Source organism: Tachypleus tridentatus, chromosome 2, assembly GCF_004210375.1.
Source record: "Tachypleus tridentatus isolate NWPU-2018 chromosome 2, ASM421037v1, whole genome shotgun sequence".
NCBI classification, from domain to species: Eukaryota; Metazoa; Arthropoda; class Merostomata; order Xiphosura; family Limulidae; genus Tachypleus; species Tachypleus tridentatus.
This window is the reverse complement of record NC_134826.1, coordinates 77,272,284-77,285,538: the sequence shown is the minus strand read 5'-3', so window position 1 is coordinate 77,285,538 and position 13,255 is coordinate 77,272,284. Positions and strand designations below refer to the sequence as shown.

The window sequence follows — 13,255 nt, the reverse complement described above, 5'->3', positions numbered from 1 at the left end:
CATTTTGAGTCTATTCCTCCCTTGTTGGTGGAAGGGGGGACTATTTAGTTTCCCCTCCTTCCTGATTTTCTGGTTCAGGCTGGGATATTTACTGTTTTATTGAGGGTCTTCCAGTAATTATACCTTTTTTTAAAAACGAAAGTTTATATTGTGTCTGCCCATGGTGTTAAGAGACCTGCAGTAGCTACATTAAAATAAAACAATTAAATGTTATATTATTACATGATATCTGCCTGTGCCCCTGTCTAAACTAATGGAGGGCAAGTTTTTTATATTAGTACTCTCAGATAACTTTAAGGTTAGAAACTATAGTAGATTAAATGTATTATAATAATGTAATATATTATTTTAATGGGAAAAATTTCAAAGACAAAATGAAAACTTGCAGGATCTGCAGAATTGATGTTTCTTTTAAATCCTTAATGGTCATGTGTACTGTACTTTTAACACATCACAGGCAAAGCATTGTCAACCTTTTACCTTCCAGTTTGCTAAATTTAACATTACATTTCGTTTACTTTACCTATTTAATTAGTATTTATATTTGATTGATACTTATGTGTAAATGTAAGTAATTGTTGTATCTCAGTGAAAACTACTTTGTTTTTAACTTGGTTTGAGCTGATAAAATTGTTTACAGATTATTAATGTACCAAAGAAACATAACACATATATTAAAATGAAATTTCTCCTCTGTATACTTAATAAGTTATTATATTTCATTGATTATCGTTTTTTACATACATACTGAGCAATTATATCTCACCTAAGCATATCTTGTGACTTTATTAATGGCTATAACCAGTGATATGTGACTTGTATAGAGACACTGAGAAGTTATATTTCACTGGTTTTTGTCTTGTACAAATATATTTAGTTATATCTCACTGGCCACCATGATATGATATTATTAAATGTTATATTTAGTGATACTTGTCTTGTGAGTACAAGAGTCAGCAAGAAATAACTGCTGAATATATCTCATTGGCCTTCATTGTGGAATGCTATTAATTGTTATATCTCACTGGCTCTTGTCTTATGACATTATTATAGGCAATTTAATCCTTGGTCTTGTACATACGTGTCTGATTGTTCTATGTTTCAGTAATTATAGGTTTGCGTAATTAAAGGATTTACTCCAGTGATCCTTTTCTTCAACTGACATAAAGTAATTGTCATATCTTGATGACTCTAAATTTGAATAGATGTAATTCATTGCTATAACCCTGTAAATGATGCAACAACTCAGTGATTTCTGTTTTATAGAAATATAATCAATAGTGAAATTACAGTAGCTCTTGAAGGGTACAACTAAATATTTATATTGTGTAATCATTAGTTAAATCACAATAACTTTTGAAGGGTACAATTAAATATTTATATTGTGTAATCAATAGTTAAATCACAATAACTTTTGAAGGGTACAATTAAATGTTTATATTGTGTAATCTATAGTTAAATTACAATAGTTCTTGAAGGATACAGCTAAATATTTGTATTTTATTAACAATATTTAAATCACAGTAGCTCTTAAATGGTACAACTAAATATGTATATTGTATAATCAATAGTGAAATTACACTAGTTCTTGAAGGTCACAACTAAATATTGATATTGTATAATGAATATTTAAATCACAATAGCTCTTGAAGGATACAAATGAATAGTTATATTGCAGTCACCCATTCATTGTACACACATAACACAGAAGTACATCATTTTGTAACAAGTGAAAATTCATAAACACAACATGCAACTTAATAAGAAAGGAGCCACATCTAAAGAAACAAAATAAATCACATGAACATAAGGTGCTTCCACAAGATATCTATCTGTTCAACCATCAAAATTGAGAATGAAGTGCATATCCCATACAAAAACATACTAGTTAAGTCAATAGATGCAACACCTGTGGACTTGTGAGCTTTCGGTTTAGTGAAACGCATTCTAGGAAGTAATCTTTGTATATTAGATGGAGTATTGAGAGTAGGCAAGTAGAACTTGTGTGCTTTAGATATAATAGCCTTATGAAGGAGCCATTAGCAATGGAAACTGTGCTTCAATGCTAGTGTCAGGTTACAAAGCCGTTAGATATAAAATAACCTGTAATGTAGTGCATAGTTCAGGCTAATGGAATCGAGTAAAACCTAATGGTTAGCATGATGACTAATTCTTTTCATTTTGTCTTACAAGAGTAGCCAAATGGTTGGCAGTAGGTCATTTTGAATAGCTGCCTTTCACCTAGTCTATCACTTCGAAATTAGGTACAGCTGGCACTGATAGCTTTGTGAGAATTATCTATACAAACAAATGGACTATTTTAACTTAAACAACCTTTATTTCCAGAGAACATTCCAACCTTATCAAAGATTACGGCTTAATCAAACTGTAAAACCAAAATATCGGAATGTAATTCGATTGTTAATTCATATAATATATTGGAATATTTGTGTTATGCTAAAATACAGTTTGTATTTTTGGATAAAATTTGTTTTCAAATTTTTGTAATTTTGATTGTTTTTGGTTTGAACTAGAAAATATGTTATTGATCTAACTTTTGCCAATTTGAACTGTTTTTGTCTTGTTGCTCTGTTGATTTATGTTGATTATCAAGTTGACCTTCTGAGGTTACCAATACAAAAGTCACAAGATAGAATTATCTGAATGATATTTGCTTGCTTGTGATTAGCTTTACTAGTAGAAGTAGCACGAATTTTCAAGGAATTTTAATTCATGAACACAAGGTTCAAAGTGATCAGATGCCCTGGAAAGCAATACTTGGTTTGTGCTTTATTTTGCCTGCTATTTGTTATAGCCATTTATGATGGTTTGTTTAATGTTAGCCATTTTCCCTTTTTTTTGTCTTTGTTTAAAGCCACTCATGACATGTCATTAAATGTTAGGCATATTCCATTTGTTTACTATTGTTTTTAGCCTTTAATGACTTAACATTATGCATATTCCATTTTGTCTACTAACGTTTTTAGCTATCAACAACACATCATTTAGTGTCAAACATGTTCCCTTTAGTCTGCTGTTGATGACATTGTTTAATGATAGATGTACTCCCTTTTTGTCTCCTGTATTTTCTGGCCATTTATGACAGGTTCTGTAATGTTAAACATATTCATTTTTGTTTGCTAATGCGTATAGTCATTTTGTGACACATTGTTCAGTTCTGTACATTTGTCCTTTTATGTGGTAGTATCCAGAACTATTAATTACATATTGTTTAATGTTAAACATATTCTGTTTTGTTTTTTATTGTTCACAGCTGTTCATGCCTTGTAGTTTCATTTTTAACATATTCCTCTGGCTCTTACTTTTTATTGTTATTGATAACACATAATTAGTGTTAGACATGTTTCTTTTGTCTGTTGTTGTTTATTGCCTCTGATTATTTGTTTCATATTACACAAGTTCCATTTTATCTGATATTGCTTATAGTCATTGGTCATTCATTGTTTAATGTTAGATATATTTCGTTTTCGTCTACTATTGTATATAGCTTTGGAGGACTCGTTGTTTAATTTTAAACATAATATCTTTTGTATGCTATTGTTTATATCCATTGATGACATTTCCTTTTACTGCTATTGTTTATATCCATTGATGACATTTCCTTTCATGTTACACATTTCCTTTTACTGCTGTTGTTTATAGTCATTGAGTTCTTGTCATTTAATATTAGATGTTCCATTTTGTCTGCTGTTGGCTTGCAGTTCTTAGAGTATTAGTTTCTTATCTTATTTTGCTTTTCTGTAATTGTGTATCAAATTAAATCTGTTACGGTGATTCTTTTATAAAAAATTCATTATTTTACTGTGATGACTTTTACTGTGATATTGAGGTTTTACATACTGTTGATTATTAGATATAATTGTATATTAAGTCATTACATTAAACCAACATATACAGAATTATTTTGCTGTGTAAATAGTTCTTAATTATTTCAGTCAAAAGAAAATAATTTACATTTTATATTGCACAAGGCACATAAAATATCACAGAGTTATGGAAAGCTATATCTGTAACTTAATCACATGAAAGAAGTGCTTTAATTGATTGTGTGTTCATTTAAGATTATCGGCACCTTTATGTTGCAGAATATATATCAGTTAAAAATCTCTCAGTTAAACACATACATGGTATGCAAACAACTTATCAAAATTTGTAGACAAGAAGAGGTGAAAAGAAATATTTCAAATTTATTACCCTCTGGTGCAATTTAAAATCATTTTCACAGCAGTGCCTTAAGAACTTTCTGAAAGTGTAATACATTGTTCTAGTAGTAACAGATATAGTTTTACACATGATTTATTGAATTAAATGTTACTTAATCAACATTTATGTTCTTGAAAAAAATTGATTAATTGAATTAAAGAACTTGTATAAAGTATCAAACTGCCAATTGAAGCTCAAATGTATTGTAGTATCTTCTCAAGCAATCTGATATTCATGTTTGTTCACATTAGATCAGTATAATGCCAAAAGTAAACAAAAACTTTGCATTTCAAGATGAGTTATTAAATGCAAATCAGTAGAATTTGTTTGTTTTAGGCATATTTCATCAAATATGTCATCACATTCAAATAATATAAGTTATACAACCAAGAAATAACAAATAATTTATAATTTTGATTCTGTTTGCAAGTGCATGGAGAATTCTGAGATTGAAAACATTTAGTCTCAAAGAGTAAAATTCTTTTTGTACACATAATATCTCAGTAACTGTATGTATATGAATAGGCATCATTATTTCAGAACAACTCAGCACCAAATATTTTATATAAATACAGTTATGCTGCTGTGGTTATTCCAGGTAAGTATTGTAATGCTATTTGTATTTATACAATACAGACATAAAAATGTTAAATAATAAGATCTTATATTTTATTAGGGTACTTCACCTTTTTGAAATAGTATAATTAAACTGATGTTGTGGTTCTTGTAATATCTTCCTAATAGTGAAATTATAGAGCGAGAATTTTACAATTTTATGTAAACAGCTAGAAGGGCTTAAGTGGAAAATTTAATTGATTATAAGACCTACTGATACAGATAGGACAGCTGTATGGCAAAAAAAAGAGCTACATTTCAATTTACAAAATGATGTTTTAAACAAAATCAACCTGAAACAATTTTTGTTTCCCTTTGTTGTGATATCATGTTTTTATTTAGCTTGTTTCTTTTTTTCATATATTTTAACCCTCTTCCAATTTTTCAGGTTTCATCCTAAAGAGTTTTCACTAAAAGGTTTTCCATTCTTTTTTGCAATGGCAATTTACTGTTATGAGGTGAGATCAGTATTCAAGCATTCTGTAGAATTTAAATCTTATTATTTATAAACATGACACTTAGCAACTCATCAACAAGTAATTTTTGTAAATTATAATTTCTTATTTAAGAAATTTAACAAAATACACAGAAATTGTTTTCTTAGTCTTTAACAAACTAATAATAGTGCTAATTGTGTATTTTGTTTTTTTGTATTTTTGCATCAGGTCTACATCACATAACAGAGTGAACTTTAATCTAAGTTAATAATTCTGGTTTATTTTAAGTTCTTTTTAGTTTTATTTCAATATTGGAACATGCAGGATCTAATTCATGGTACCACTGTGGTTAAAGTGGCTAACACATTATTCCTAGGGTTATATCATTATAAAAGTCTCCTTCAAAGCTTAAATTTAGTTTTCTGATTTATAATGCCATATGATAACAATATTCCTAATTCTAGGGCAGAAAAATAATAGTTGGAATATCAAGTTCTGCATGTGTTTTTATTAATTCTGATCACACTTGCAATATCACATTAATTTAATGAAACAAGAATACATTAATTTTTGAAATCAATCGTTTAACTCACTTGGTAAATTAGATTATTGTAAAACTTACATGAATGGAAACCCATATAAGATCAAATACAAATAACATATGAATACTTCAGTGTCGCTTTGAGTTTATTGATTGGCCAGATAAAAACTGCTATGAACATACACATGCTGTGTTCTATTTTTGTAAAATAATATTGATAAATCAGAGTAACTTCAGGCTCGGCATGGCCAGGTGGGTAAGGCACTCATCTCGTAGTCTGAGGATCTTTGGTTCGAATCCCTGTCACACCATACATGCTTGTCCTTTCCACTGTGGGAGTGTTATTTGTGATGGTCAGTCCCATTATTCGTTGGTAAAAGAGTAGCCCAAGAGTTGGTGGTGATGACTAGCTGTCTTCATTCTAGTCTTACACTGCAAAATTAGGGTCGGCTGGTGCAAATAGCCCTTGAATAGCTTTGTGCGAAATTCAAAACTAACCAAACCAGAATAACTTCATATGTTTTGTTTGTTTGCATTACTATATAGCAAAAAAATACCAAATGATTTTTTCATATTTTTGTACTCAAACAATATTTTCAACTACCATTTCTTATAAACTTTATTATAACATTTAAAACATTAAATGATGTCTTTTAATATATATGCAAATCACAATTTTTGCATGTTCATCATCTGCATCTTTATACATGAAAATTTTTATTACTTTGATTATATATAAAATATTGTATTAACAGGATCCTTGTTTCCATTTAATAAAAGATGGATAAAATTGTGATCCATAACAAATTATAGAATCTTTGTTGACAACCTGATACCTTTCAAAGATATCAAGAAGGCTTATTATCCATCAGTAGTTAATCACTATGTCCCACGTCTCTCTCTTTTCTTTTTTTTTCTCACTCTCATACTTTTAGTGTTATTCAGGCCATCTTATAGGAAAGGTTTTTGTGTTGAATAGGAGCACTTCTCATGTCCTTCATGTACAATAACATATTCCATGTAGTATATTGATTTGTGTCCTTGCCTCTTTCGTAATATTTCTCTCAAGACGAAACTTGCTTATAATGGTTTTTATATATTATTGCTGACATTCATTGGCCATCAATATAGTTTAACAGATTTGGTTCCCAACCTTGAAAAAAATATATTAGTTGTGTTTCTTCTGGCCTAGTGTTTTATCTTTTTGTTACAGAGTTATATAAATTGAATTTACTTCAACGTACTGTGCTCTTTCCTAGAGGGTAAAAAACTGGATACATTATGATGAAAGTCAAATGTATATGTATATATATTAAACATCCTTATGTCTGACCCAACACTTCTACATTAACAACAAAACATTGTGTGTTTTAATTTAAAAAGAAAGTGATCTCTAGAATACATGACCCGTTAAATGGTAATATACTGATTTGACAACACTGATCAGTATATGGGCTTGAAACTATGTACCACTATCTGCATAAAAACAAGTGTCACACAACTACTGTTGAAATAATATTGTCAGGATAAAATAATCTTGAATCATTTAGCAGAGGTTTAAAATCATAATATTGCATGTAGAATAAAGAATATGGACATTTCAGAATTCATTCTTTAGCACAACCACTTCAAAAATAATTAACATTTCAGCCTAAGTTCTTCATTTAACATTTGCTAATGAAAAGAGAAAGAATTGCAAATCCAAATGGCAACAATATAATAGAATGAGTGTCATAAACTTAACCATGTGCATAAAGTAGTTAAATATTTGCCATTGAAAATAGTCCATTGGCTTATATCTGATTGAGTCACCTGTTATTTATACAGTGATGTATCTAGATTGGGATGTTTGAGTGACACTTTGGGATGTATTAATAAACAGGAGCAGCAGACTATAAAATATAATTATTATCCATGTGATAATTGATATACATGACAACAGTCTTGTGAATAAATATTATTCAGTACAATTACTATGATGTATCATTTAAACATGTGTTATTGTACAAGAAAACCTAAAGGCTGAACATCATGTTCAGATATGAAGGTTTTATTGACCAACAAGGTTTTAAGTTTTGTGAAAGGTCATTTTATTTGTGGAAGTATAGTAGTCAACTGAAAATGTTTAGAAATAGTGCAGTGCAATATGTGGTAAAAACTATAAAATGTAGCATGTATGCCTTAATATGAGAGCGGGCTTATCTGCAGTACAAGTGAGAATATTTGCTTTATTGGCATGATGATGTGTTGTGATATATATCCAGCACCCAGTCAAGTACTGCTCGACTTTTTCTGCAGGTGAGTTAAAATAATATGTTCCATAAATATTATTTGGTTTTGATTACATATTAAAAGAGTGTTAAGAGAAAGACAAACTTTTTCACGTGTTAATGAACTGAAAAAGTTAAAGTATACCTTGGGGACTATAAATGATGAAGAAATAAAAAAGAAATTTATTATTTAATTTGTTACACTTCATGTTCAGTTAAAATCAATAAATTTGCCCTGGAACTTGTTTCTTATTCTCCTGTATGAACCACATCAGATGCTTTGATAAAGATTTGTGATACAAAAGAACTGACTTGGATCTCAATATAGCTCTTTTCATTAATTTTGAAAGTAGCAATACAACTAACTCTTGTTTAATTTTTAAGTCATCATTTTTGCCACAAGCTCAGAAAACTACTTGATGAGTCAACAGCTGATTATTTGAATGATATAATTTGATAAGACCATAATTTTGTTCTCAGCAGATTATTTAGGAAACTTTTATGTAGAATATTTGGCTTCTTAGGGAGTGTATTTAGACTTGACACTTTTTGATCCACTCACAACAGGTTGGAATGTTGATTTCAAGTAACTCATGGACCTTATTAAAGTGAGTAGATCTCTTGCTCTGTACTTTGTATTCTCAAAGAAATTGGAGAAGTTTTGACTTAGATTGAATTGTGAAAATAAAGAAGTATCATACTGGGGAAGTTGTTCTTTTTTATTATTATTATTATTATCTAAATTTTCTATTGGCTTTGAATCTTCAGGTGCTCTTCAACAGTATAATTGTTTGAACAATATTAACACTGGAAATCCTGAAATGGTTTCAAGGGTATTATTGGTCTTTTGTTTGGTCAGCTCAGGCCTCAATAATAATAACTTTAACCAAACCTTGTCCCAGTTCTGTGCTCATTTCTTGTTCTATGATGTGTTTGTTTATGCACAAGTTCAGTTGTCTGAAATCAATTTCTTGCCACATTTTATTCAACTGTCTATAAAATAGAGTTCAGATAGCAGTACACGTAAGTTGTAATTAGTGAACACAAAAGAATACTTAAGCTAGAATGAAAGATTCAAATGTTTTGTAAAACAAATGCTGATTACAAAACCAAAATTATCTCGCTACCAATCAAGTGTCTGACATTCCTAAGAAATTGATTAAGAAAAGTGTTCAAATAAGAAATGAAGTAGGATTTATGTTTAATAAAGTCAGTTGAAGACCAAAGAGCATATGTATAACAGTGTATAAAATATGGATGCTACGCTCATTAAGGGAAAATATCCAAAAATAAATGGAGACAGTAGGTGGTACATCGAACTTAACTGCTACAATCCCATTCAGACACAACACATCATACCAGTACACTAGATACAATTACTTTGTCTAATACTGCTACTAAACTGTATCCTTTCCACTTATTATTGGTTTTAGCACCTTCTATCCCTGGTCTACTTGTTTCTTTAGCTAATCATAACACATATTGTAGTTCTCTTTTTTATTATATCTCATGTGAAAGAAATATATGTCATATGCTAGTATAGCCGAATAATTAGTATATAACTATACTATAATATTAGAACAATAAGGAAAAAATAATTATTATGATCTCTGTGTTGTAAGATGCATTTTGACAGCAGACTCAAGAAATAGAACATGACATGCAGTTTTATGATTTAACAAATATTCTAATATCAAACAGTTCTGTACATTAACCCTGATGAAGCTGCAAAGGTGAAACATTGGTAAAAACGAAAAATTATATATATGGAGCATGAAGATCATTTTTCTGATTTTTTTCATCAAAATTTATGAAATAATTTCAACATAGATGTCATAAATTTACCATTCATTAGCTATTGTGTTTATATTTACAAGTCATGCCTTGGAGTATGGTCTTTTTTTAAATAACTTTCTAACCTGACAGCTGAGCCAATACAGGTACCCTCACATGTTGGGCAGCTAAACTTATAAATTGCATGTTACTTTAGAAAGAACTGTATTCAATCTTTAAACTTGAAAAAAAATTTTTTATTCTCAATAGAAGTATAAACACGCATTAAAGGTAAGTTTGTCAATTGTTGGTCATTATGGCATTTAATTTCTTCACGATTAATGAGTGTGAGTCTGTATACAGTTGAAACATGATTTTCATGTAGTTGATACACTGCTGGCCAAAATCGCAAGGCCAATGAACATAAAGAAAAAATAAGCATTTTGCATTGTTAGACTCAACCAATTATTTGAGTAGAGCTTCGAAAAATAACAATAAGAAAAGGGAAAATAAAAACAAAAACCTTTCAGCCTTTAATAGGGAAAAGGTGAACACTTTTCTCAAAAGTTTAAGACCATACCAAAAAGAAGTCCTAAACAGGGTAGGAAATGCCCAATAAGAGGTCTCAGTAGTGAATTGCACGGCCATCATTGTGAATAACTGCAAACATTCGCTTTAGCATGATTGATATAAGCATTTGCAGAAGGCTGGCTGGAATGTTATTCCAAGTGGTGAAGATGGCTTCACAAAGATCATGCACTGTTTGGAATTGACATCCATTTTTATAGACTTCCCTTGCTCTTTACATCCAAACATTTACAGTGGGGTTCTGTTTGGGCAAACACACTGGATGGTCCCAAAGAATCACGTTATACACCATGAAAAAAGTCTTTTGTCATGTGGGCATTGCGGATTGCAGCGTTGTTCTGCTGAAAGATCCAGTCATTTCCACATAAGCAAGGGCCTTGAGTCAATAAGGATGCTCTCTCCAACATTCTAATCTAGCCAGCTGCTGTTTGGCACCCTTGTATAACCTGAAGCTCTATTGTTCCATGGAAAGAAAAAGCACCCCAGATCATGATGGAACCTCCACTGCTGTGTCGTGTAGAAAATGTCTCCAGTGGGATATCCTTATCGTGCCAGTAAGGTTGGAAGCCATCTGGACCATTCAGGTTAAATTTTTTTCACATCAGAGAACAAAACCTTCTTCCACTTTTTCTACATCCCATGTTTGGTGCTTCTCAACAAAGTTTAATGAAGCTGTTTCATGGTGTGGAAGGAGGCGTGGCCTTTGAAGAAGTTTATGCTTTTTAAAGCCTTTCTCTTTTAGATGCCTTCTTTTTGTTCTTGAGCTGCATTCTGCGTATGGTCTTAAACTTTGTACCAGCTAGTATTTAGGCTAATTTCATTTTGTTCACATTTTCCCTATTAAATGCTAAAAAAGTTTGTTTTTTTCCCTTTTCTTATTTTCATATTTCAAAGCTCTACTCAAATAAGTGGTTGAGTCTAACAACGCAAAATGCATATGTTTTCTTTATGTTCATTGGCCTTAAGATTTTGGCCGGCAGTGTATGTCATGGTCTGGATATAGTTCTTTTGATTTATTTTTTGTTACTAAAATCTGCAAGTTTGCTCAGGAATGAGTTATGTTTTAAAATGGATTGTAGTTTAAGTAACTTTTACTGATGTGATCTGCTTGAAGTTACAATTTCTCAATTTTAAGAGTTGGTATAGAAGAAACTGTGTGTGCACTGTAAATGATTTCTTCAGACACCCAAAGTATACAATACATATATTGCTTTTTAGTAAATATTTTTTGGTTGTAAGCATGCCACTTAAAACTGTCACTCAGCAGCACAGCTTCTACTCTGCAAGTGAGTGTGGCTTACAACCAATAAAAAGAGCAGATTTTGTGTTATCTGGTATAATGAGGTCAAATCAGTTCAGTGATATATGCATTTTAGAATGGATGTCAAATTACCATTATTTCCTTTGTTGAGATAGTTTTCTTAGCAGTTGATTGTTTTTTTCTTGGCATACACATTGATTTTGAAAGTCAGTTAACTTCTATTTAGGTTTTATATTTTAGTTAATTATGTATTATTTGTGTTTAGAAATTCTTATTTGAAAGATGTAATAATTTTTTAAATATTATACTATAGTCTATGCTTTGTCTGTTAGCATTATGTACAACAAGGACACCTGTTGTTATGTGTTGACATAAATAATCATAGATAAAGAACAGGAAAGGAAAATAAAAAAACTATTAGTGAAAATATAAATATGTGAAACACACATGTGACACATAGAAGATATTTTAAGTCTATTCTATGAAAATCAGTAAATATTTCCATTTCTTAATTTTAAACATTCATTGCACTTTGTGTTAATGGTGATAGATAGTGATAAAGTACAGGAAATAGGAAATAAAACATAGCATTTGCCTTAAAAAAGTTTTGATATTCATTTAGGAGGTTTTGGAGATTATGTAACTGAAATGGGAAAAACTGTAAGAAAGTAAATAGTATTTTTACACTCTGCATGAAAATCACCTTGCAAGATGAATTATTCAGAATCCACAAATAATGAATTATTATTAGAAATAGTAGAAAAATAATGTTTAATTTTTCAAACTACATACTTTTAGAAAAAAATTTTTTGTCAAATTTTAAACAATTTCATTCACTAGTTTTACTTTTGGAGTAAACTTTATGGTAAGAGAAACTTTACCAACTAAATATCATAGTAGCAGGAAGCCATAGGATTACTTGTGATATTTTATGTAACATACTTGAGGATTTCTTGTTAAATGAAATGTTCAGTAATTATTTGCACAAAAAATTATGAAAACTTTTCACAAGTTGAAACTTAATGCCAGGTCATAGGTGAAGCATTTAAGCACCATAATCAGTTGTCTATTAATAAATTTGCTTTCAATGTGTGTTTAGGTCTTTATTGAGAATTCAAACTTTTTTTTTAATTTGAAGATCAAATTCAGCTCTCTCAACAGTTGCATATAATTTAAAAATTTTGCTGTCAAATGTGTGAGGGTACCTGCATTCATTTTACTGTCAGAAGACTGGGAAATTCTTTAAAAGAACACTAATCCCTAAATACAAGGATAGTTCAAACCTTATGTCTAAGGGTTGTATGTTTGAATCCTCATCCCATCAAACATGCTCACCCTTTCAGTCATAGAGGCATTATAATATTACACTCAATCCCACTATTCATTGGTATGAGAGTAGCCCAAGAGTTGGCTATAGGTAGTGATGACTAGTTGTCTTTCAGTGCTAAATTAGGGACAACTAGCTAAGATAGCCTTCATGTAGGTTTGCACAAAATTAAAAAAAAAAAGTGAAAAAGCTCAAAACTAGGTTATGCAAAGTATAAAT

General features: G+C 30.3%; 1 protein-coding gene across 6 annotated transcripts in view; it reads left to right on the top strand.

Annotated features, from left to right (window-relative positions):
* The window catches only part of LOC143244286 (uncharacterized), a 130,178-nt gene that overhangs the window by 69,489 nt on the left and 47,434 nt on the right, over positions 1-13,255 (top strand). For all 6 annotated transcript variants that reach the window (XM_076488663.1, XM_076488660.1, XM_076488664.1 and 3 more), the window contains one exon: positions 5,228-5,297. In XM_076488663.1, the coding sequence (XP_076344778.1) occupies positions 5,228-5,297 (70 nt within the window). The remainder of the gene's footprint in view (positions 1-5,227; positions 5,298-13,255) is intronic.